Source organism: Falco peregrinus, chromosome 5, assembly GCF_023634155.1.
Source record: "Falco peregrinus isolate bFalPer1 chromosome 5, bFalPer1.pri, whole genome shotgun sequence".
Lineage (NCBI taxonomy): Eukaryota > Metazoa > Chordata > Aves > Falconiformes > Falconidae > Falco > Falco peregrinus.
Window position 1 is genome coordinate 12327683 of NC_073725.1, and position 26799 is coordinate 12354481.

The 26799-nt window shown below is 41.3% G+C and overlaps 1 protein-coding gene across 1 annotated transcript in view; it reads left to right on the forward strand.

Moving 5' to 3' along the window:
* Nucleotides 1-26799, forward strand: part of RBMS3 (RNA binding motif single stranded interacting protein 3) — a 718801-nt gene that overhangs the window by 105075 nt on the left and 586927 nt on the right. The window contains 1 exon segment of the mRNA XM_055803834.1: nucleotides 2652-2720. Within this exon segment, the coding sequence (XP_055659809.1) occupies nucleotides 2652-2720 (69 nt within the window).

Genomic DNA, 26799 nt, shown 5'->3' on the forward strand with positions numbered 1-26799 from the left:
TCTTTCTGATACAGATAGCTTTGTTGTCACAAGTTTTTTGTAATACCTGAGCTTACACAGTATAGTAATGATATGCTTGCAAGATATTTGGCTACTGACTGTGGCTTGTGGTGTTTTGTGTTTTTTTAGAGTCAACAAATTCATGTAAGCGAGGGGTGGATTTGGAGGAGCTTTGTGTTATGCTAGGCCCTAGCCTAAACTAGGAGTAAGTGGCATAGAAGTTCACGGTATAAAGCTACTTTGAAACTGGGGATAATACATATTTTAATAATTGGTGGTGTTCTCGTGGATACCATATTGCATTGATTCTTCTGCAATATCAAAGGCAGTTTGATTATAAGGTCTGTTATGTGATACATGATAGGGATATGAAAGTCCGTGTTATGGCCTTCTTTCTTAGTGCTTCAGAAATCAAATACAGAGAATCAGGTGAAAGAAGTGTAGAGATAAATCATAAAAGTCTGTGGTTCTTTTCTTCAAAAAGAAGTTGATAAACAGCTAATTTCATTTATTACCTATTCCAAAAATATGTAAGCTTCATTTTTGAGTGAAGTGATTCTGAAAGAACAATTTTGCTTTATTTTCTACAAGTTAAGAAAAGCCTCTATAAAACTACTATGAAGTAGGGAATGAAACGTCACTATGACTTAGGGAAAAATACACATATAACTTCTCAGAACAGGCAGACAAACATCCTAAATGGTGTCCTTAAAATCATAGAATGGTTTGTGTTGGAAGGGACCTTAAAGATTGACTAGTTCCCTCCTGCCCCCACCATGGGCAGGGACACCTTCCAATAGATCAGGTTGCTCAAAGCCCCATCCCACCTGGTCTTGAACACTTCTAGAGATGGGACATCCACAACTTCTCTGGGCAATCAGTTCCAGTGTCTCACTAGCCTCATGGTGAAGAATTTCTTCCTAATATCTAATCTGAAGTCTACCCTCTTTCAGTTTAAAGCCATTTCCCCTTGTCCTATCACTACGTGCCCTTGTAAAAAGCCGCCCTGCAGCTTTCTTGTAGGCCCCCTTTCAGTATTCAAAGGCTGCTATAAGGTCTCCCCAGGTTGAACAATTCCAACTTCTTCAGCCTGTCCTTACAGGATAGGTGCTCCAGCCCTCTGATCATCTTTGTGGCCCTCCTCTGAACTTGCTCCAACAGGTCCAGGTCCTTCTTATGTTGGTAGCCCCGGAGCTGAACGCAGTTCTCAAGGTGGGGTCTCATGCATGGAGTAGAGGGCAAGAATCCCCTCCCTCGACCTGCCGGTTACGCTTCGTTTAATGCAGCCCAGGATATGGTTGGCTGCAAGTGCACATTGCTGTGTCATATTGAGCTTTTCATCCATCAATACCCACAAGCCTTTCTCCTCAGGGCTGCTCTCAATCCGTTCTCTGTGCAGCCTGTATTTGTGTTTGAGATTGCTCTAGCCCAGGTGCAGGATCTTTCACTTGGCCCTGTTGAATGTCATGAGGTTTGCATAGGCCCACCTCTAAAGGCTGTAAAGGTTCTCTGGATGGCATCCCTTCCCTCCAGTGTGTCAATTGCACCACTCAGCTTGGTGTCATCAGCAAACTTGCTGAGGGTGCAGTCAATCCCACTGCCCATGTCACTGACAAAGATGTTAAACAGTGCTGGCTCCAGTGCCAGCTGCTGAGGAATGCTGCTCATCACTGGTTTCCACTTGAACATCAAACTGTTGACCACAGCTCTTTGGGTGTGACCATCCAGCCAATTCCTTATCCATTGAGTGGTCCCTCAAACTCCATCAAATCCATACCTCTCCAGTTTAGAGACATGGATGTTGTGCAGGACAGCTTTGCACAAGCCCGGGTATGTAAGGGCTCTTTTTGAAATCTGTGCAGGCTTTCCCTGCTTGCTCCCGAGGCCTGGATGTGGAGATAAAGAAAAGGCTTCATTTGTTGTCTGAGTGCCAGGCTGCAGAGTGATTATGCCTTAAAATGTAGTGAGGAAGCAACTAGCACGAACTCTGGCTCTCAGCTCACCTGCACATCAGTTCTGTGCACACCTGCCTGCAATGAGGGGCTGCCCAAAGCCTCCCAATGAGGGGCATGGCCAAAGCCCCCCCCCAGCTTAAATCCTGGTCTGGGAAGAAGAGACCTCCTTAGATGAGCTTGGAAGGAGTAGACGGCTTGGTGGAGCGTGAGCTGGCTGCAAAGGTGCTTTGCTGCATGTAGGCATATTCCAGGGCAGAACTTGGTTAGATAAGCGATCGCATATGACCAGCACTTACGTATGCAATAAAGGATCATACTTCTTCACTGACTTGGGGTCTGTGCCTTCATGTGCCACACCGGTAGAGGATGTCAGTTGTTTTTCCATTTAGAGCATGTTTGCTTAATCTGAGTAAATTACCTGGTTGGAAGGTGGTGCTTTGCAGCCCCAGTTTAGGTTAGGGATCAGCGTTTAAATTTGGCATCTAGGTGACACACAGAAGTTGAGGCAACATTACTGGCAAATTCAGCATACCCTCATCTCTGATTTTAATGCTAATGTATTGTATTTGTAGTTTTTTGATGGTTTTGTTTATTTTTTTTTTATTGTGGGAGCTTACATAGTTGAGATTGGTGAAGCTGACTGTTATGATGGAGATGTTGGTGATTACTTGACATGTCTATCTTTTTATTTTGCAGAGAACTACAGCCAACAAGACTTCTGGTGCTCCTTCCTACAGCAGATGGTCCAGTTCACAGCCCCATCAGGTAATATGCCCTTGTCAAAATAGATATGAAGCTCAGGTTGATACATGCTTCCTTTTAAAATCAATCTGTGAAGGGATCCAATAGCGTTTCCTACCTGTATTAGCCCGACTAGGTCATGCTAATTTCAGGTTGTTGCAGGATATCCTGTGGCAAACTGTTAGATGCAGTTGCCGCTTAGGGAGGAGGCTTATACAGCTGTGACTCATTCAGTGCAGTGGTGCCCCTCTGTAGGTTGTCGGGAATGGTTATTATGGCTGGATCCCTCTATTGTTTGTGTCTTGTCACTTAAGTTAGAAGTGTTTGATGCTCTTTGGCAATGTGTGAAGTCATGTTCTCCCGTGCTGCCTACCCCCAGCCGATATTCTTTGCACTACTTTAAACAACAGAGTTGTGAAGTGGTTATAATGGCCAAAAATTTCAGGAAAACTTGTTATAAGCCCAGCCTGAAGCTAGAAAGCTGTTTGGTGATAGCCAGGAAGCAGTATTATTGGCAGTGATTTTTTTTATTGAATGAATTTGAATGGTATTTAGGGTTTCTGTTACTTCATCAAAACCAAAGGACCTTTTTTTGCCTACAGACAATGACATGGCTTGCTTTGTGATCAAAGAACAACGTGTGTCAACTAAGGCAACTTGGTCTTTAAAAACTCTTCAAGTGTTTGTTCAGTGTTGACCCTATAAATATTGCTTTCCCCCAACTTCTACTTTTGTTTCTTTCTGACCTCTTTGTACATTCATTTCCTCTCAAACACCCTTGCCCTTGATGTTATGAAAAATTTAAGTTATCCTGGTGAGCAAATTCTTGAACTGATGTACTGGATTTTTGTTTTTTGAAGGACGTGTATGCACTAAGAGGGGAAACTTCAGCAACATGAGCTGTGGCCTGGAAAACTAAAGCCAAAGAAACTATCAATTTTATTTGTAGTCAAATTATGAAGGGAAAGAAGGTGGCTAAATGCTTCATGGGCTGTTAGCTATCTATGTCACCATCCTTCCAGTCTTAGTAGTTCTGCTTTCACAAAATATTTTGAGTCTCGTGCCTCCTCTCCATATAGAAGTATGTTCTTTTTTTTTGCTTACTAAGGTTTGCAACTTTTTTTTCTTTCACTTTTTGAATATGGAATTTTCACTGTTGTGGGGGTGAAAATGAAGACTATGTAGGCAGAAGGTTAATTCTTTTCAGTGGTTATTGCTTGCCCCATGCTAAGGGATCAGACAGCAAGCAAGAAAAAGTTCATGGAGTATCTTATCACTAACATGTACAAGGCTGAAACAGTAATGACTGTTCCCCTTTTTCTGTGTCTGCAGTTGCCCATTAATGTTAATGGGAGATGCATTCCTAAGTCAGAAGGAGATCATCCTAACAAATAGTATGAAAAGCACTTTATGCTCTACAGGCTTGATTTCTTTTTTGAGGAGGGAGGGGAAGATAAGTACATAATAAAGATTGTTCGTAATGTTACAACCCTGTCAAATCACTAGCAGAGTCAAGGGATTAACTACCAGGAATGTTGTTTGAAAGTATGTCTAGACCATCCAGCATCTGCAGGAAAAAAAATTGTCGTGCTGTATTAAAGCATGCCTGTGGTAACTTTCTTCCACCTGTGTTGTCCCACACACATTTTAATCTCATCTTCCTTTGTCGTTTACACTCCTAATCTTTTCTTTTTCATCCTTGTTTATTGTAAGCTTTTGTATTCTGTGTTCTGGGTTTAATAAGCTTGTAAACTTGCCTCACGGATATTACAAATACCTGTACCAACTGTGAGGCTGTATAGCCATGCTGCGGTTCAGTTTGGGAGACCCGAACACTGCTGTGCACTCTCATGAGCTGAGTGGCAAAATATGTGTATTGGATCAGAGACTTGTATTCAGCCTTACAACTTGCCAGCATCTATATATAGTTTATTTAAACATTTTCTTTGAAGATGGCTTTCCAGGAAAGAAAAAGATTAAAGTTCGAATTCATATTGTCTGCATTTTCTTCAGTCTCATGCAGTGAACCCAGTGAAGGCTTTTCCACATACATCTTACAAGAATTCACACAGAAGCCTAATAGAACTACATGGCTGAGACCTTTGATGCATCTAAGAAATGTTAAAAGTTAAATTGATTTCCTCCTTCCCTCCCCCAAGTTTTCTTTTTTTCATTTTCTCTATCTGTGTGAAGTTTGAAGGTCCATTGGGTGAGAGATTTGAAAGGTGTTTTGCAGGTGGGGTCAATGATTTGCTGAAAATAACACATTTTTCACGGACTTATTTTGCTTTGTACTACCCAGACATACTTATATTTTGTATTGTCTAAGCTGAAGCATGTTTATCTATCTCAAATACACTATCTGCGGAAGGTTTTTAATAAGTTCCTATTAACCCATTGCTCTCATGGACATGTGGAATTTGTGTGCTCAGGTTTGGGGTTTTGTTTTGATGTGAAGCTGTTGAGAGAAATTTTTTTTCCTGCTTCTTGAGCCTGGGAAAGTGTCTTGTTGCAGGGGAGGCGTCTTTAAAACTTGATTAAGAGGTTCCTTCTGACTGCCCTGGGAAAGAAGCATTACTACCTGCTTCACGCTAGCTTTTTCTCAAGCACTTTACTTTCTCAATGTCAGAATAAGAAGCCAATAGTATAAAAGGTTGATCTTTCTTGGAGCCAAGGAATTAATCTACTGAATTAAAGGACTGAGGGTTGGGCAGGGAAGCCAAACCAAATTTCAGCGTCTGAATTGGCATCCAGGGGGTTGTGTTGGACCTTACTGCCTTCAGATGTGCTAAACTGGCTTGAGGGATAGAATCAAGAAGATACAAGCTGATGCTAATGAGCTGGAATTGCCTGTGCTGCCATTCTTGGCTAGTGGCATCACTTGATGTGTCAAGAAGTCTGCAGCAATTTTGTGAGAAGCTCTGAAGTGAACTTAGTCCTTCTGTGGTACTCTGCAGACTGTGTGTGCTTTCTGAAGTGCAACTGGCTCTTACCGCTGATGAAAATGAAGGAGGAAGTGGCACTTTATCAGGCACAATGATATAGCTGATTCCTAACATGCCGCTGCTTTTGCCGAGTGGGATGGCAGCCAAGGCAGAGTGTCTTATAGTAATGGCACATCCATGTGTGGGACAGTCTGTGTCTCATTAGGAATCATAGGTAGACAGGCAGGGTGGGACGCAAGACACTTGGTATTGCAGCTCAGATGTCCCTAGAAGCAGTTTTAACATTAACAATTCTCTCATTACTAGCAATGACGTGGAAACTCTTGGGTTGGTGTAGCCAAAGTAGATGTAAAAATGAAAAAGAAAGAAAAAAAGAATTGTTTCTTAGAAAAACAGAAGAAATGCAGTATCTCAGATACAAACCTAAAGTTGAAGCACTGAAAGTAACCGTAAGTGAAGTGTCTTAAAAGAAAGGCTGGAACAACCAACCAACCATTGTCCTAACTTGCTTATGTTGATGAGAGGCAAAAAGTGGGTAGCACCTAAACAGATCTTGCAAGTAAATCCACTTTATATGCAAGCAGAAGACAGAGATAGGCTGTCTTTTCTTGCTCATGGGCACACTCTAGGGAGCTAGCCCATCAAGTCTGACTATTTGGTCCTCACTGTTGGCTGGCACCTTTGTGACAATATTCCAGGTCTCTTGCGCAAGGGTTGTTAGCAGAAGTATCTTTAGACACGCTTAGATTATATTACCTTCTAGAAAGATATGACTGCATCTTTACTATTAGGTGCTAAATGAGCCCAAAGAGTAATTGCTGCGTCTTAAATGCCATTAAAAATAATATAGAACACTTCAGCATCTTTCCCCTCCCTGTATCTATTAGCAAGGCATTAGCTTAATAGCTAACGAAGTAAAAATGCAGAAAGTGGAAGTATGTCGAATGGGCTGCAGGACAGGAGGGCTCTCGGCTAAACTTCCATAATGTTCCTCTGTCTGGCGCTGCTGCTGCTTTGTTACAATTGCTGTGGCTTTCTGGTGTGGGCAGTGCAAGCTTCTTGGTTTCTTGCAGATAGTCAAAGCTTTGTCCGTTGCTGAACTTGGCATCAGTGCCTTAATCAAGATCAGAATGTGTTGGGTTTTTTTTACTTCAATATCCTGCTCTTTAAACATAGAAATAAGTACTATGTTTTAGTACCCAGTGGTTAGCGGTTTTCTTAGAGGAATTGGAACAGACAGTGGATGTTGGTAAACATTCAGTGTAAGATCTACATTTCAAATATGCCAATTCTTCTACCACTCTATGTGATAGTTTATAATACAGCTTCTTCATGATTGAGATGATGGAAATACCAGTCAAGAAAATGGAAGCTAGGGAGGATGATATTCCAGCTTTTCTGTAGCAGCTGTTTCACTGAATTCCAGGTCAGATATTTCAGTGTATATAACTTAGCTGTCTTGTTTCCTGTCTGTTATGTGTGTGTCCCTGCTTTCCCCTTGCCTTGTTTTTGCACTTTTATTCTTCCTGTATATGTGTTGGAGCAGTAATGTGTTGATAAGCAGATAATTATACAGAGCTGTCAGTTCAGTAGTCTCTTTCACAGTGCCTGAGGTCAAAATGAACCTTGTGATCAATCATTTGGTATAAAAATAGAGCATTTATTTAGTTTTAAGAAGCATCCCAGGTATGGCTACTGGTAGTAGCTGGAGTGCTTCGACCAGTAGTAGCTGGGATTGTTGCTGCCTGCTTGTATCCAAAATAACAGGGACCTGCAGGTGGAATTAATTACCTGTTAGAGCAGAGAGATGAGGAGTGGTGAGTTTCCGTTATGGGATCTGGCATGTTTTCTGAACACAAAGGTTATAGGAGTGCTTGTTAGCCATGGCTCAAAAGATCCATTCCTGTGAAGTGACTTTTGTTTTAAGCTGTTGGAAGATGCCTAGTTCTAAATACTATAAAGATTTCTGTATTTGCCTGTTCTGAATCTTCTTTAGGCTTTTTCCCTTCAGTGCCTCAAGTCTGACTTGGAAAAAGTCAGTATTAAGAAAGTCACTGTCTCCCTGATGACTCAGCTGTTGGCCTTTCTGCTGAGCACTGCAAACTGTGGCAGTAAACTTCAGGTTAAGTGCCTGTCCACTAGAAAATGTACTGAGAACACCAACGATTTTCCCAGAAGCCACTGAACAGCTGTCAAATGGCAACAGCGTTCCTTCACTGTTGACCTAGGTTTGAGCTGGACCAGTCTGCTTATCTAAATGAGTATCTTAGTCCAACTACTAGGGTTAAACCTTATTATAAAGGTCAAATGAGTTCTGGCAATTTTCCAAAAGCAGACCAGACAACCCAAGCAACAGAAATATGTCACTGCCTCCTGGCACTTGGCATATAACCAAAAAACTGTAGCAAAATTCAGTGGGCTTCATCGGAGTTAATGAGGGAAATTTGTCAGTTTTGCAAAAAATTGACATATGTGTAAAATCCCTAAATACCTCCTTTCCATAATACATCTTCTCAGAACTATATATACCTCTGTACCATACATCATCGTAGTTTTACAACATTTGAACTTGGTTCTTATTGCACTTTGATCCTAGTTACATTTGGGTTTAAATCATCATTGGATAAATGGGATATCATATGGGATAAAATCAAATATGGAATGAAAAAAAACCTGAATTCTTAACGTTGTTTTGACATGCTGTGAAATCAACGCAGTGAATTTCAACAAGCCTTTGTTAGGCTTGCCTCAGTTACTTCATTAAACTTGAGTTTGAGGTGGAGGCAGTGCCTTGCAGAAGCAAGTTTAGCTAGTTAAAGTACTTGTAAGGCATGATGTGTAAAAGAAGTATTGGAAGAAGGACTGGAAAAATCAAGTATCTGTGGTCAATGCACCAAGTTTGCTGCTGTTACTACATTCGTAGCATATGCCGCATTATGCATATTATAGCTTTGTGGGATCTTGTCTGCTATTAATAAAGACTGACCTGTGTAGTAGGTAGCCGAATCAAGTACAACCCTGACTCATGGACAGTTTTTTCTTGTGTGTCTCATATCTTGTAGCACTTGCTCATTTCTCCTGCTAGAGGTTGCTGGTTTCTTCCAGTCAACTGGAAGTGTTAAAGGCCCTGCTTGTCTTCAAAGTTTGATGATTCCTCAGTAAAATCTGTGGGCTGCTGCTTCTAGCATGTTGCTTTTGGTAAGACATCATAAGGGAAGATTGAACCTGGCATCTGTTTTTAAAGCAGTGGGAATCTGCAAGCTGCGCTGACAAACCTGACTTCACCAAGGTCACTGGCAAGGGCAGAGCAGACCTGTTAATCTTTGTGACTGCTATGCAAGCAACAAGAGAGAGCGGCACACTGGGTTGGCTACTCAGCCAAATGCATAGGTACAGCAAGATGTGTAAGCTATTTTTGTTGCATGACGATAACTCAACCAAATGAGACTCAGGAGCTGCTATATCTGTTGCCAAGCAAAGTACAACATAAACTTTGCTTTGAAAAGCTAAGGTGTTTTTAAAGCAAAATAAGAAAGGAACTAAAAAAGGAAACTTCTGGTCAGTGGCAGAATTTGAGTAAATGTACATAGCGTTATTCGAAGGTTGCTCCTCCCAGTATGGTACCTCTTGTGTTTGAAAAATTACCAAGAAGCCTACTGAATTGGATGTAAAGTTATTTTGTAAGTTGCAAGCAGGATGAGACCCTGTGCCTGGAGGGAAGCAATGGCAGTAGATAAGGTCTGACCCCATTCTTTCTCTTGGTGCTTGTGGAGAGACCCTTTGTATCTGATAGCGTCAGTGGTCTTCATCCTGCTATGGTAGCAGTTGTGTATCTTTAGAAAGAAGCTAAAACTTATGTTTAGAAGTTAGGCTTATGCTTCATGGTTAGTGTAAATGACAACACACAGGTCAACTGTCCTCTGCAATCTATATAACTGGTCCCTTTAGACCACTCCGTAGGTTGAAGATGGATATATATATATATATATAGATATATATATATATATATATCCTTCACCAAACATGATATTTGGGCATTAGTTCTCATTACACAACAACTATGTGAGTCTAGTATTACAATGCTCAAAAGTCTGGAGAGTGCATGCTCTGTAGAAGTTATGGTGACCTAAGTCTTGGTAAATTATTTATGCTAAATTTCTCCTGATTATGGTGTATAAACCTGAAAATTTAGGTGTAATGGTTATGGATACATAAGAGGACTCTTCTAAGATGCGGCATTGTGTTCTCTTCTGCAAGTATGAGAGGAAAATACAATGGGTTTCCTTTCTCATCATTACTCAGTCAGAGATACTGCTGGTATTTTGTTGCACTTTCAAGTTGAGGTTCAGAAGATTCCATCTATACCCTGGCTAATCTTAAAATCAGCATGCAGTATAAAAACGTTTTAGTTCAAAATGATGTTTTTAAACAGCTGCCATAATAGGATTTTTTTTCTAGACCAGCTAGCTTTTTTATTCTGTTCACGTCATTATTTTTGTTGTTACGTCATTATTTTTGATGACAAATACCAAATGAGTGTATCATGTTAAGTATCTACTCAGTGTGCTCAGAGTAGAGCCTAGAGAAGTATGTGTGCTGGGGATGAAGGGAAGTGACAGCATTTGTAATGACTTCTATAGACATGAAACATTTCCACAAAGTATCTGTAAGCTGCACTTATTTTGTCACTCAGAAGTATTTTTTTCCTAGAAAGTGAATTTTAGAAGATTAAAAAAAACCAACCCACCCTGAAACCAATAGGATTCTACTAATGCTAAACCAATAAAGCCAGAATTCTCCCTGTGTCACATCTTGAATTGTCACCGAAAGGTGCCCTACCCCTTTCAGAAACTTCACCTCAAAACTGCAGAGTGTCAATTGGAGAACTTCCTGGAAATTCCTCGCATAACTCTTTCGCCTGTTTTTCTTGCTGAATGAAGCTTATTGATGTTCTGTCTGCGAGTGCTGACTGCTCCCTGTAACTTGGCCTTTTTTGACTGATCTTGGTGAAGAAAAGGAAGGGTACAAGTTTATTGCATCTTCCAGAGATACGAAGTTCTTCCGCAAATTGTAAAAACGCAGCAGAGGAGAGAGGCTGGTGGTGCTGCACCAAAGGAAAGCATGAGATCATCCTTCACTAGCCAGCAGGCAATTCATGGAGAGAACGATGTGATGGATTCCCTAACAATGGGGCAAAAGACTCAGTTGTTGGTGTCTGTGTTTTTTCAAGAATGAGGCTAAACTTTTTCTCCTGTGCAGATTTTCTGGTTAAGGGATGAGCTCACCCCAGAGCTTAAGGAATAATTCAATTAAAGTCAATCAGCTGCAAGACACGTATACGTTCACTATCAGGCTTAATTGGTTTTGTTGCTCACACAGCTACACCATTGAATTCTAACAAAATTCTATATTGGTTTGATTGAATTCAGAACTCTCTAAATCTTTAAGTCTTTTAAGGAAACTATCTCCTTGCTGCATCTAGAAACATTATTCCTGACTCTTCTCAAGGTTCAGATCTTGTCTGATAATTTTTTGTTAGATAATATTGTTTGAAGCAGTACATAATCTTACAGTGGGGTCTTTCCATTACACTGTCCGTAGTATCCCTGATGTGTGCACATTGACTAATAACAAAGATTGACAAAGGATTTTACACATTGCCATCTTGCCTCATGTTCTATTAAATGTCATTTGATACCTTCTCTTGTAATTTTCTTGCGTTTGACTTTGCTATGACATCTTCTTAAAAGAAAAAAGAAGCTGCCTGCAGATGATGTTTTAACACTTGTCAGCAATTCATCATTCTTCTTACTTTCGATTTAATTGTTTCTGGAATGAACAGTTCATGGAGATTTTTAAAAGTTCTTCTCTCTGGTTAATGAAATCAATTTGATGCAAAAGATAATTAGTATGACAAGTTGCAACCCACATGCATACTACTGTGTGTCACTCGCCCGTTCTCCCCCCCACCCCCGCCTTTAGTGTTCCCATGCTTTTAAAGATTGGAAGATAAGTGGGAGCAGAAGTTTAAGTTATTTTTAGAAGACTTTTGCCCCCCACCCCTCACCCATTATTCAAAAGTAACAGATGGACTCTGCTCTTTGTGCCTCTCATCTTTCATACTCCTGAAGCCTTAAATCTGGAAAGGAAATGCAACTAAGAGACCATGGCTGGATCCACCATCAGCTGCACTAACAAAGGAGTTGATGATTTTTCCAGAGCAAACATTAGCCAAGGGGTAGGGCTAACCTTTGGAGGAGAAACAGCTGGCATTGAGCTGTGTCCAGGGGCAGGTCTAGGGAAGACAGTCAGATCAGGGCTGGTGGCATAGAACTGTTTCTCTGCCTTTCTAAACAAGGTCCTGACAAAAAGTTCTCTAAAACCTTTCACCTTTCCTGTGTTTCACATGAAAGAGAACAAAGCTAGCTGATGGATTGTTTTAATATTCTAAATGATGATCATTGTATTTGATCATTAACCATGCAAATCTGAAAGAAACAATTGGTGGATCAACAAAAATAGATCTGCAGGCTACATTTGGTGGAATAGCTGAAAAAGCTAATTTGGTTATAAAGATAGGTTATGCTTTGTGATGAGAAACGACAAGGCATTTTGCTGCAACTGTCATGGCAACTTTAGAGCTTCTTTATATAGTCTAATTTAAAATGTATTTACCCTGTAGCAATGAAATTGCAATCTATGTATGAATCATAAAAGCTGGAGTTGGAAAATACCTCTCAAACATATGGACCAGTTCCTCAGCAGATACAATTCATTTTAAATCTGTTAGAGAACAGATACTCTGTCTTTAAAGTCAGTCTGTTTGTCCTGGGTTGTTTTCTTAATGTGGACTCTCACTTTGTCTAATCTTGGAGCTGGTTTTGGCTAAGAATCTTTCATTAATTAGAGACCTCAGTATTTCAGTTTTATTTCAGCAGTTTGAGAGCCCTGCCGTCTACTACATGGCTCTACATAAGCTTGAATAGTCATTGAACAGCAGTAACACTTGGTTATATCAGGATGCTTACTAATCCTCACATTTCGGGGTACAGATCAGTTGCCTACTGAGTTAAGGTCTTGATTGTATGAGTTCTCCTTTTTTGTTCAATCAAGCTATGCTGATATTTGGAATCAAACTGTACTTCTCAGGAAATGACAGGGTTTGTGGTTTTTTTTTTTTTTTGCCATTCTGTGTTAACAGTGACTCAGTTAATCACTGGTTGATGCCAAGCATTGGTGGAAGTTACCTGAGACACAGGAATGTGGTGCTAGAAAGAAAATGAGACTTTTATATCTGCAACTGAGTTTGACATGAGGTTCAGAGTGATGGTCCTGCCAGCATATCTAGAACCCTTGTGTTATCCTGATGACCAGCTTTTAGACTTAGAGGTAAATTCTTTGAGAATTTCTTGATGTGTTCTTGGTATCTTGCTGAAGAGTTCTGTTTCAAAGGTCCATGATGATTGTCTTTAGTACCCTGCTGTTCTGCCAGTGTCTGAGAACATTCTGTATGGTGACCATCACACTATCTAAGAAGTAGGCTGTCAGCTTTGACTGGGATTTTTTTAGTAAGCACCAATGTTTCATGCATTTGGGGGATGGGATTGTTAAAAAAAGCCAAAACCCTACAAATAACTTGCAATAATACCTCAAAGTTCACTGATGCTGGGGGCCAGGACCCTAATTCCAGTCTAAATGAAATATATGGCTCTTCTAAGACAGAAGCTGAAATAGGGTTAATGCAGGCAAAGAACTAGATAATGCGATTCTTTATAAGCTTGGCTTAGGTATTGTAATAAATCCACTGTATTTCTTGTTTCAGCTGTAGTGGATGTGAAAGATAATTATTAATGTGGCAGGGGAAAATTTCAACAGGAGTGCAATCTTGAATTAAACATTCAAAAATGAAGGAAAAGCCACTAACAAGCTATTGAAAAGGCTACAGCAGTGAAAACAGAAATCCTACAGGCTTCAATGGAAACACTGAAGTTTGATGAACAGTGTAAGAAGAACCTGACTAACAAAACAGTTAGTTGGTTTCTGCTGCTGTGAAGTATGAATGGTGCTTACATGGGGAAAGCACCTTAATTGTATTGAATGAGTGACAGTACCGCGATGGCTGAGATTGATTTGAATCCCTCTTCATGGACAGGTTAAAATGCAGGTGTTAATTGGATAGTTGCAAGATTAAGAAGGGAAAATGGTGTGCAGATTGCTAATGTACCCATCCAAAACTTGTGGCGGAAAATGGTAATCTGGCAGAGTATGATAATGTCTTAGACTTAAAGCACACAAACGTTCTCTTCATGATTTACATTTGTGGGCAGTGAAAATAGTAAGCAAGGTTGTGCTCTGTGCCTCCATAACCATGGCTGACTGGGGGGAGGGGGGGGGGGGGGGGAGGGGGGCGGGGAAATGTTGTTAATCCTCCCAGTGACTTGTAGATGGGTCTCCAAAGACTAGATAAAACTCTAAGCCACTTAGAACAACTGAGCTTTATCGTCTCCTGCAGTACAGTGCTTGCTTATCCTGCTAAAGATCAAGCTCTGCTTGTATCCGTCTAATAGGAATATATTGAATCTTGCATGGAGTGCAAGCAGGACTTTGATCAATATTGCACGCACTTCATTTGAGGACCTACAGCAGAGGCCCTACACTTAGAAAAACAATTCAAGTAGGTCCTGGGAACACTTGACAGAATACATAAACAGATGATGTTATGGTCTCAGTGGAAATCTAGCTGTATTGAACTGAAAATAGACCATACAAGGAGAAAATGGAAGAATACTTCTTCCTTGTAGTAGGACACCCTATGCAGTAGGCCAGCAAGCTCTGTTTAGATTCCTTTAGATAACAGTATTATTGTAGCTTTATCTCCCTTAAAGAATTAGTGTAGTACACCTCCTCATACTACCCTGTGAACTTCTGAAGGAGGAGTTTCTCTGTGATACTTAGTGAAGCATACTATGGGTATCTGATAGTAAAAAATAAAAACATGAACTGGCCAGAAGAGGACATTGCAGGAGTCATTTAGGAGATCTTGTGCTTCATTAGGGGAAAGTGTGAATCCTAGAGTTAGTTTACAGTTTGGCAAAATAAATATTACCCTCGAGCTTCAATCGCTTGTGTTGCCTACTGCACAGAACAGGGAACATTCATATTAAATTACTACATATTAACAAACTGTGGGTTGTGAAGTGTTCTCAGAGGTGGATGTCATCTAATGTTTGTTTTTATAAATTTCTACAGGTTGATTTTTATCTGGGAATGTTGTACCAAAACACTTAATTTGGAAACGTGACAATGGAAAATTAACTGAAAATAGCATTAAGTTCTGACCTGGCCACCATAAACAGCCAGTTCAAAATGAAAGGCTTTCCATGCCCTTTGGCTACTTGTTTGCAGTTCTAGTAAGTAGGTCCAAGTCTTTTGTCACAGCACAATAGTCTGACATCCTTTGATTTCAGTCTGTTATTCAAATAACTAAATTGCATGCTGAAGCAGATACCTATCTTAAACTTGCTCTTTTTAAAATCCAGAGTCTTCTCCTAACTTCTTAGTTATATATATAACTTATAAACTATAACTTAGTATAGTTTCTTCTCTAATGTTATTTCCCAAATACAGGATCCAAGACATTTTATGATTATTAAGCAATAGGGGCTACCAGCCTTTGCAGCACAAGTATTAATCTGAAATCCTGCCTATAATAATGGCTGTAAAACTGTTGATATAGCTGTATTAAGAAGTATGAGAAATGAATCGTAGAAGGCCATGTGTTTTGACTGGTATGGGAAATGCTTATGAACTGGAGTGTTCTCATGTCACAGTTAAGTGGTTACTCTTGTGCTAGAACTGTTCCAGAGTTCCCTCATGTTTAAGGTTGCAGGGATTTTTTTTTTTTTTTTTTTTTTTTGTCTTCAGTGAGAAAGGTTTTATTTAGGGACTCACAGGCTGTATTGGTTTTTTTTTATGCCTTATGTACTTTTTCCCACTACAGTATAGAAGCATCCGCAGAATGAATTTTGAGTCTTTCAGTCTTTCTCCCATATTGCCCTTTATATGATGTTTCTCAAGAATTACTCCATTTTGGTCCCTGAATACAAGAGTACTACAGCTATTGTTTGGGCTTGCTTAAGAGCCGCAAGTAAACTAAACTGAAACCACCAAACTTCCAGCTTCAGCCTATACTTTGTCACTTGTCTTGGAGATGTTGAATATGATGCCAGTCTCCCAAAGAGGTGCTGAGGTCATATATATCAAACTTGCAACCAGTACGGACACTTCTGTAATTTAGAAGTGATATAAGGGCATCTTCTGAGGGAAGGTGAGCATCTGCATGAACTCTATCGAGGAACTGGGAGATATCTAGCTCAGTGGTATGTATCCTGCAGCGTACTTGGGTTTCAGTGTTAAAACAGCCTGGCTGGAGTCCTTGACTGGTGCCTAAAACTGAAAAACTCACTAAATTCTCATGAGGAAAGGTCATTCTGTGGATTAATAAGATGTTGAAAGGGTAGGAAAAATTATCCTTTTCCACAGCAGGGAAAAGTTGCCATTGGGGTGCAGATTGGTTCTTGCGCCTATGATCACTGCATTCATAAATGACCTGAAAAAGCAGAATAATAGTGGGGTGGTACAGTTCTAGCAATTAAAAAGTGCTTGGGCAGAGTAGGCTGAAAGCTTAACTGCACTGAGAAAGTTTTAGGGGGTTATATGAAATAACGGTTATGTGGAAGAACCTAACAGAATCCATCTCCTGTTCTCTGACTTCTCAGGACCCCACAAAGCAGTGATTAGGCAATCTGTTCCAGAACAAAAGGAAGATTGTTCTCACGGAAGGAATAAATAATGCGGAGGCTCACTGCCATGTGGTATTGTAGATGCAGAAAGTTGGATAGGTTCAACATGATAAAACAAGACCTGACAAAAATGTCTGCTGAGGTTTATTCAGCATAATGATGCATATCAAAGTCTTGTCTCTGAAAGCTGTCGATGTAGTAGGGGTCAGAAGACAGGATTACCTACTCTGGAGGAGTGCTACTCCAGGCTAGCACTGTTTCTTGTACATTTTCTTGAAGCAGTTGCTGCTCTCAGGTCTGGAGGAGTATAGTACTCACGTGGACCTTTACTCTGAATTGCTAGAGCTGTTCTGTTGTTACTTAAATGCATGTTGTGTGATGTATCCCAAAAGTGAAGGCTGTGTTAGGTTATACAGAATAATTTTTATGTGTAGGGCAGGCCAACTCTTCCAGTTTCTGCTGCAGTGTGACAATAATCCATCACCAGGGCGTATTGTGTTTGTCAATATAGCAAAAAGAGGTAAGCATCACACAGACCGAGTCTCAGGCAACGTAAGGCTTTCCATATCAAAGCCACCAATTCACACACAACGTTTATGAAGGGTAAGTGAGGTAAAGTCAACGTTCAGAAAGCTGGATAACTTTGGGCTCAGCTTGCTCTGGATGAGTACTGGGATCCTGCTCAGCTTTGCTCTCCCTGGAGCTGGTGCCTGAAGAGATTTGCTAACAGCCACAAACTTGGGAAGAGGGGGGGAGAACCCCACAAACTTCCCAGTGAGGTTTTTTCCTTGCCGCTTTTTGTCCTTCAACTTATTGTGGTTTCTCACTCCGTTAAAAAATTAACTCTAAGCTGCTTTCCGAGGATTTTATAGGAGAGCCAACGCTCCTGTGTTTTTCAGAGCTGACGTGCATTTGCGGCTGAGCTGACTCTTGAGGGAGGCTCATTCCAGCGTCTGCCACAAGGAGGCAGAAGCATTAAATCTTAAACCGCTTCTAAACCAGGTCCTTGGTGCTTGCCTCAGTTCGTTAAAACTATGCTTTGGAGTTACCTAGAGCTGCTTCTGATGTATACAGATGATCGGAGCGAGATTTTTCAGGGGAGAATCCAAAGCTTCAAACAAGTTTGTGTGTAGTGGGGTTTTGCTTGATGTTTTGACGAGGTGTAAAATAAATTTATATATATTTATATAAACATATATATATATAAACATATCAGCAATGATTGAGACACACACAGCCCCCCAGTGCCAGTCATGTAACAGTTTCCCACCTGTTTCATTTCATAGCTATCACTTTTGGCCACTTTGTCTTTGTGAAGGCAACTCTACAATCCAGATCAGCGACAGTGACATATTAACATTGCAGTAATTGTATTTTCAAATGTCTGGCTTCCTGTTCAGCTAATATGTTGCTTACTCAGCTTCTTGCAGTAATTTAGAAACACAGCATGGCATATTCTTGTTTCTGGACTACTTTCTTGGCGAGGATGTGGTCTGATTGCACTGTGATAATTCTCTCAGAGGAAAGCCATAGAGAATTCTAAAAAGCGTGAGTGGTTTAATTGAGTCTGATCCCTGCACAGCGTTACTGAATGCGAATGAAATCCCACTTGCATGCTGGTGAGCAGAGTACTGAAAGCTTGGTGGTGGTTTATTGTATGTGCTTTTTATACTTCATCATGCATGTGAAAGAAATGGAGAAGGGAAGGCAAAATTCAAAGTGAAGGCTGGTACTTTGTCTTTAATTTCTCCTGCTTTGCTTAAGTATCAAACCACATATGGCAGAAAGGTCACTTTGTTATCTGAAACAACTGCAGCTCAATACATACCTGAGCATAATGGAATTTGTTTAAGGACACGGTATCATTTGTAATGTCAGATGTCCTAGCTGTTACCATCTGTGTCAGAATTCATCTAGCTCACTGTAAATACAGGTCCTCTGGTGTGTGTTTTAGACCGCTAATCTCTGCTAATGTTAGTTAGTTCATGTGTTGAAATTCACTTAAAAAGAGAATTTTTCTCCCAACTAAACGTGTGTGTAAGGAAAACCTCTTCTGCCTGTAAAGGAATGTTGCAGTGTATTGTTTAAGGATGTATTACAGGTTTAAATTACAGATTATGACACTTCAAAGGTGCTTTCTTATACCCTTGCAGCAATCAGACACACAGGCATGATGTTTCCTGTGGCTTAGCAGCTAACAACTGAAAAAGAAGGAAAAAGGCATTTGATAGCAGATCTGCATTTCTGTAAAGCAGCATATTGTTTCACTAGCAGCCTGTATGCAACCGCAAATGCGTATTGCTGAGAGCAGGCTTGTGTTCCCCCACTTCTGCTGCAGCGCACGAGCAGAGTAGTGGAGGTCATGGAATGCAGTGTGCTGTGCTATGGGGGGCTTATAACTCATATACCACAAGCACTGTCTTTATCTTTCAGCAGCATATTGAGGGCATGTCTTTACATACCCCAAGGCTTGAATTTGGGATTACATAATCTGTCTTTGGCTCTAATTAGTTAAGTACACTGGACATTTTCATGTGTTAATTAATACCCGGTCAGACCTTGTAGAAGATGCTGAGTAAATAAAGCATTGATATATTTGCATTCTTTCTTAGGTACTGTATACATCAAGTGATGGTTATATGTCCTTTTAAATGGGAAGGTTTTGTTAGTTTTTTTTCAAGCTTCATGGAAGGTTTGGATTGAAAATAATTGTTAATTTCTACTAAAATAACTTCAATAAAGTCCAGTTTCTGACCTAAAATTATTCTCCTCTCCTCACCTTTTCAGATTAAATGCAGCTTTATTTTTTAGTTATTTTCATTTCATTCACAGTTAAATGTTAAAAGGGAGATAGTCAAAACAGTTTAACATCCAGGCTTTGCTTTGCTCTTTCTCATGCTTTCATCACGTGCTTCCAGAAAAAAATAATCCATGCTGTGTTGTACTGCTATAGGCCTTACATATTGGTAGACTTGTCACCTGTGAGAGAGATCTCTCAAAAACACTGAGGAGTAGAAGATAAATGCTTTATATACATAAGCTGTTTAATGTTCTGTTAAAACCAGGAAGTTCTATGTTGTCCTATTAATGCAAGTAACCGCTTAAACTCCTGACCTTTCATCTGCTGTATTTAGGAGGGTTGTTCTTGTGCATCTGAACACTGCACAAACTGTTGTGCACGTTTGGCGGGCAGCAGAGTATGTGTCTCACTGTCACCCAGGAGCTGCCTTGCACTCGCTTCTTCTGGTGTTGCAGTGTTTATAAGCTGCTTCTGTTAAGAATGGCCTGCCACACATTTTCTTACTCATCTTGACTAGCCATAATAATTTTAACTGCTGTTCAGTTTTGCCATTTGACAGACTTCTGTGTTAGGGAAAGGGAGTGATATGCCTGACTTCCCATTTCCAGGTAAATCACAGAAAGACAAGGGAGTCCAGTTTACTGTAATGATACTTCACATTTTCAGATATGGCTGAGCAAATGGTCCATTGCCTTGATTACAGTGGTCACTGAGGTAATGTCTGACAGGGTTTTTTTTAGTTCCCAGGTGTCTAGATAATAGTCTGTGATAATGATGTTATTGTGTGGTTTTTGTAGTGTAATAGGCAATTCCTGCTACGTTTGAAAATCTGCTGTGTGTTTCTGCATGTCTGTAGCCTATTGCTTAGTCTGGATATCCCAATGCAGAGCTCTGCAGCGGGTCTTGAACAGTCATGGCCCTGCTGGGGAATGCACTCTATCTGTAGAGCCTTCGGAGAAATGCTTCTATTTCAGAGTGACTCCCACATACTTCTGAGAAACTTTAAAAAAGTATTTTATAGTATACAGCTGAAGTGTTTTGTCTCACTGTGTGTAATACTGATGTATTTTTCAAATCCCCTTGAGGGTTAAAATGTTCTTGAGCGTCAAGGTTTTTTTTTTTTCTGCAGTGGCTGACTACGCAAGTAGAATTGATATAAATTTTGCCTTGTATATTTCTCTTTCAAATTTTTATTTTTTTCCTAGCTGTTACCTTGAAGTGGTCTGAAACTGGTTTGGTCTAACAGGTCATGTTCTTGTTCAGATGCTATGCTTTCCTGTTACAAGGCTGTGTTACAGAAGTCAGCAATATATCCCTTGATTGGTTTTTTTTTTCCTTGTAGCTGAGTGACTGACTTTAAAGTCTTCCCTGTCTGTTGGTGATACTTCCTATGTGCAACTTCTCACTCCTGAAAATTATTACAATGGTATAGTGCAAGTTTAATTATTTGTCAGATTATATTCTATTATTTTTTCCCCCATTTGGGTGATCATTTCTTCCCTCAGTAGAAGTGACCCTGGCACAAAAGTTCTGGACACTGGGAGCTGCCGGAACATGTACTGAAAGATCCCTTTTTCCTCACTGAAGAATTTCAGGACTGGGATCGTTTTTTTAGCACAGTTTCAGTGAGACCCACCTCTTTGTGACTGCTGGATAACTGCAGCACCATTTGTGGAATCAAAAACTTCAGAAGGTGTTCTTACAGTTTATAAAGCTATAGAACCTTTGAATTCACTTAGTCTTTTTTTTTTTTTTTAGGGAAAGATGTGTGTTGTAATGCTCATATACGTTAAGGTAACAGTGTAATCTTTGGGTGGGCAACAAGCATATGGTCCTATACATAGTTCTACTCTGAGATTCGTATTGTTTTTCTTCTATCTTGTGTTTTACTTCCCTGGCTGTTTCTAGCAAAGAGGTGAAGATGTAATTCTTATGTCCGTTGCTGTCTCTGGAGCCATTTACTTGTGTTATCTATTTTGTGCCCGCTGCACACAAACATGTCCTTGGTGTTGATACTAGTCTGTGATTTAAAACTGCTCTCATTCTTTTTAGTTTTGTCATATGCATAAAATATTTCATCCTTTGAGACTGCCTGCTCTCTTGCTGCTGTGTTCTTTCCCTTGGTTTGCAAGGATAGGTATAATTTTGTTGTCATAATTATTAGCTTTGATTCTGTATGCAAAGTCTTTCCTATGAACTTTGTCATGGCTTTTCTTTACAGTACTTATTTGTTGCATTCCTGTTTAACTTTTTAACTTTGCATCTTGTGCAAAATCCATTCCCCCCCCCCCCTTTTTACGCTTTTCCTGTTCTACTCAGTGACTTATTTGTATGCCTGCTTCCTGGAGTTCAGTGTGAACTCGTTTGCTGACAATTCCCATGTCTAATTCTTGGTGGAGTTACTGTATTTTCTTCAGAGTCCTGTCTTTGCAGCTATATATCTTTTGTCCTCTATTGTCAGTCAGAAATTTTGCTATTGTTCGTTATGATATGTTTTTACTGGGCTGTAGCTTTGCAGGAGCCCTGAAAGCCAGAAGATGCTCCTCTTAGTCACTATGTATACAATCATCACCCTCTCCTGCACCTACTATATGCAGTGCCTTTGTCCTTTCTCTCATCAGTTCCTCTTGGCCTATGACGTAAGTCATTCAGCTGTGCTTCCTTTTCTTTGACTCTAGGTACAGCTCTACATCTTATAGTAACCTCCTGTATTTGAACACTGGGGAGGTTCCCTCTTCTAAGTCCCCTACTATCATGCCTGGAAGCAAAGCTCGATGTCTTTACTAGGCCATCAGCCTATGGTTTTGGTATTCCTGGAAGATTTCTAACCTGGTGTTACATGTTGCAGCTGCTTCTCAAATTCACATGGATGTTTCCATTGCCTCTGTTGCTTGGGAGGAAAGTGCAATTCCTGGTAGGCATTTGCATCTTGCACTCAATAAGGTTGGAATCATTGCTTCCAGGACTATTTCAGGAAAACCCCTAAAACTTCTTTTAAAGGCTGTCATCCTCAGAGGGGTGATCTTTCTGCTATTTTCTACTGACCATTTGGAGGTCACCAGTCCCATCATGACCAAGCAAGAGATAAGACCAGTGTGATGCCAGTTTTGGTGCTAGCAGTAACTCTGCTACTTGACCAAAGTGACAAGTGAGCAGGCAAAAACATTTTAAAACTTTGTGGAAATTCCTGATGCTTGCATCCTTCGTGGAAGGAAGCGGGTTCTCCAATGAACGCACTATAATTTTATTTATTTTTTTTTTCAGACCTGCTCCTTCTGGTGACTAGAACAGAAGTAAGTTTAAAAAGGAGGCCAAGAGATGAGGAATCTTTTTGATACAGTGTGTTGGCTCTTCTCCTGCCAGTCTTTTGTTTCCTCCTTTAGGCATACTGAAATGAAGCCTCACATTCTGATACTCAGCAGCCCACTGACTTGGTCTAAACCACATGATGAGACCTTTTAAGCAATGGGAACACCAGCTGTCTCTTTCTGGAGGCTTTTTCTGACAGGTCTACTGTATCCAAGTGGAATTACGGAAAGGTTTGCAAACTGTTCCTCCACAATGGTTTGCCACTGGGAGCTCCTCGTAATTAAAAAGGCTTACAAAAGGAAGACTGAATGGGCTGGAGTCTTAACAGTCTAATTCCCTTCCCCCCGCCCCGCACAAGTTTTTTACGCTTGTAAATGCTCATGTTTCTTTCTCATGTCTGTGTTCCTTCTTGGGCACCTGCTACTGCTGATCTTGTAGAAGGGCCTTCCCCTCTCCCTTCTTCATCTTTGCTCACTCACAGTCCCATTCATGCTATGAGCTGAGCCTGAAACATACCAGGAACAAACTGTAGAAAATCCTTTCTGACCCAGAGGCTGAGTCTTCAGTGGAGAAAACAACTGAGCTGGTATCTCTACTCAGATGTACTTTCTTTTGCCTGAGCTTCATTACGGCACTGCTGCTAAGCTGTTTCTGTCATTTAGTGGATTCTGGCTGCAACAGCCCATCTGTGAGGACCAGTCAAGAAATGTGAGATTCAATGAGGTGATACTATTTTTATGGTCTAATAGTAGTTTGAACTGTAGAGTGGAGGAACTGGCCAATGAGTGCTTTTGCTAGTGAACTGTGAGCATATGGATAACCTCTGATGAGAAAGAAATTCAAAACACTTCTGCCCATACAGTTTCATACTTCAAGTTGTGTGACTTCAGATAGTATTGGTCCCACTTGTCTTTTGCGGAGGTAGGAGAGAAGTCTTTCCGTTCCACTGCAGTAAGTAGTGTTAGTAGATACTGACACTTGTGTTTCAGGCTTCCTTGTGTGATAATATATGATGTTTGTAGACAAATACTGTTACAGTCCTTCACGTTTCCCAAGAAATTCTAGTCCAAAATAGAAGATATTCTTTTGAGAATAAATATATTCAGCATAGGTACTGACAAAGTACTCGCAAGGAATACCAGAGTAGAGCTTGTTCTAGTTGCAAGTGAAGATGTACTTAGAGAGGAAAAGGAGCCCTTGGCCCTATTGGTCTCCAGGCAAGGTTTGTGTTTCAGTTGGATTTGGGGAGATGAACTTTTTTTTTTTTGCTAGTGTTTGTATATAATTCTGCCATCATATATGCACTTTGGAAACATCATTTTTCTGAATATTTGAGAAGGCGTATGTTGAATGATGTATAGGGTTTCTAGGAATTAATGGTCCTCTGCTGTTAAAATGTGCAGATGTTTTTGACAACCTCCTGTCATAACTAAGAGTAGGGCCACTCTTACTATCCCTTTTATCCATGCCTTTAACAATTTAAAATATTTGAAGGGTTTTTTCCTTTTCTGATCAAAAGATATTCTACTGACGAACTTTTAACGAGGCAAGGTGTGCTGTTGGACCTTGTACTAATAAAGGAGGAGTGGTTGGGGATGTGAAGGTTGGGGGCAGCCTTGGCTGCAGTGACCATGACATAGTGGAGTTCAGGTACCTGCATGGAGGACACAGGGCAATAAGTAGGATTGTAACCCTGGACTTTAGGAGAGCTAACTTTGGCCTCTTCAAGGACCTTCTTGGAGCAATACCTTGGGTTAGGGCCCTAGAAGTTAGGAAGGTCTGAGAGAGCTGGCTTAATATTCAGGCATCAGTTCCCCCAGGCTGAAGATGGATGCATCCCTATAAGTAAGAAATCAAGCTGGGGGGTGTGTGTGTGTGGGGGGGGGGGGGGGGGGGGGGGGGGGGGCAGCAGGAGGCCTGCATGGATGAGCAAGGAGCTTCTGGCAAGACTCAAACAGAAGATGAAAGCTTACAGAATGTGGAAAAAGGGACAGGCCACTTGGAAGGACTATAGGAACACTGTCAGAACATGCAGGGATGCAACAAGGGAGACTAAGGTACATTTGGAATCAAATCTGGAGATGGATATCAAAGGAAATAAGTGCTTCCGCAAGTACATGAGTTGGAAAAGGATCATTAGGGGAAAATGTGGGCTTGTTGAATGAGGTGGGTGCCTTGGTGCTGAAGAATACAGAGAAGGTGGAGTTACTGAATGCCACCTTTGCTTCAGTCTTTACTGCCAAGGCCAGCCCTCAGGAATCCCAGACCCTGGAGGCAAGAGAGAAAGTCTGGGGAAGGGAAGACTTGCTTGGTTGAGGAGGATCATGTTAGATCATTTAGACAAACTTGACAGCTACAAATCTATGGGCCCCAATGGGATGCAACCCAGAGTGTTGAGGGAGCTGGCAAATGTTCTTGCGAAGCCATTCTCCATCATCTTTGAAAGGTCATGGAGAACAGGAGAGGTGCCTGAGAGCTGGAGGAAAGCCAGTGTCAGTCCAGCCTTCACAAAGAGCAGAAAAGAAGACCCAGGAAACTACAGGACGGTCAGCCTCACCTCTGTCTCTGCAATGGACTAGTTAAAAAAGGAAGCTAATGAACTTTTGTAAAGGCCAGTGTAGGGTCCTGCCCTGGGGAGGGACAACCCCACACACCAGCACAGGCTGGGGGTGGGCTGCTGGGGGGCAGCTCTGCGGGGAAGGGCCGGGCGGTGCTGGGGGACAGCCGGTTGCCCGCGGGCCAGCGGTGGCCCTGTGGCCGAGAAGGCGGATGGGAGCCTGGGGCGCGTTAGGGGCAGCGTGGCCAGCGGGTGCAGGGAGCTGATCCTGCCCCTCTGCTCGGGCTGGTGAGGCCCATCGGGAGTGCTGGGCCCAGCGCTGGGCTCCCCAGTCACGGGAGACGGGGAGCTGCTGGGGAGGGCCCAGCGGGGGCTGCGGAGCTGGTGAGGGGCCTGGAGCACCTCCCTGGTGAGGAGAGGCTGGCAGAGCTGGGGCTGTGTAGCTGGAGAAGGCCGAGGGGGGTCTCACCCGTGCGTACCAACACCTTAAGGGTGGGTGGCAGGAGGACGGGGCCGGGCTCCTTCCAGTGGTGCCCAGCGACAGGACCGGGGGCAACGGGCACAAACTGCAACACGGGAAGTTCCAGCTGAATATGAGGAAAAAGCTCTTTACTTGGAGGGTGGCGGAGCCCTGGCACAGGCTGCCCAGGGAGGCTGTGGAGTCTCCTTCTCTGGAGACATTCAAAATCCACCTGAATGTGACTTGGTGCAACCTGCTGTAGGTGAACCTGCTTCAGCAGGGGGTTGGACTAGTTGATCTCCAGAGGTGCCTTCCAATGCTAACCATCCTCTGAATCTGTGATTGACTGGCACTCAGTCAACAGGCAGCTATTATTCCTATACATGTGTTAGAGCAGATTGATGTATATGCAGACCTTGTGTGACATCAGTTGTTGTCTTTTGTTGAATGCTGGCAGCTTTTTCAGACCTCTTAGTTTCTAACTTCTAACATGCCTGTAGGAGCTGCCTTGGCTTTCCATCCCATTTTGTTTAACAAGTGTTAGAGGCAAGACAGTGAAATGTTCTTTTTTATCTCTTCCTGTATGTTTTTTGTGGTCCTTTTTCAGATACCTTCTAGAAGTATGGTTTCTGGAAAAACTGCAGTTTCCTCTGTTAAAAATCTGTTATATCTTCACTCATGTAGTTTGGGTGATTGTAAATACAGATCTTAGTTTTATTCTTTTCCTTCCCCTGTTTTACTGCTTTTTTTTGGTCCCCTCTAAGTATGAGCTAGCAGGCTGCATGCATGAAAGAGTGGATGTGTCCGTCTTGTGGCCTATTTGTGATGAACAACTTGTTTTGGCTTTTTTTTAATATGTGAGATGTCGGCGTAGCACCCCAACAATATGTGAATATGTGCTTTATTGATCTCTCCGTGGCTGAGCTATGAAGGTCTGATCTTGCAAGTATTTATATGCTTAACCTTAGGGTCCTGAGGAAATGTACCAGTTTGATTGACATTACTGGCAAACATTAAAGTCAGGGCTGTTCCCTGCGTATGTGCATGTTGAATACAACTGGTTTTTTCCCATACTGACTCAATTGCTACTTGTAAGAAGATACAGACCACTCACTAGTTTAATAGTCTAGCTTTTTAAAGTACACCAATTTAACTTGAGGACCAAAATTATGACTCTTCTGTATGATCTAATTAAGAGTTTGCTGACTTGGAAGACAATATTTGCCACGT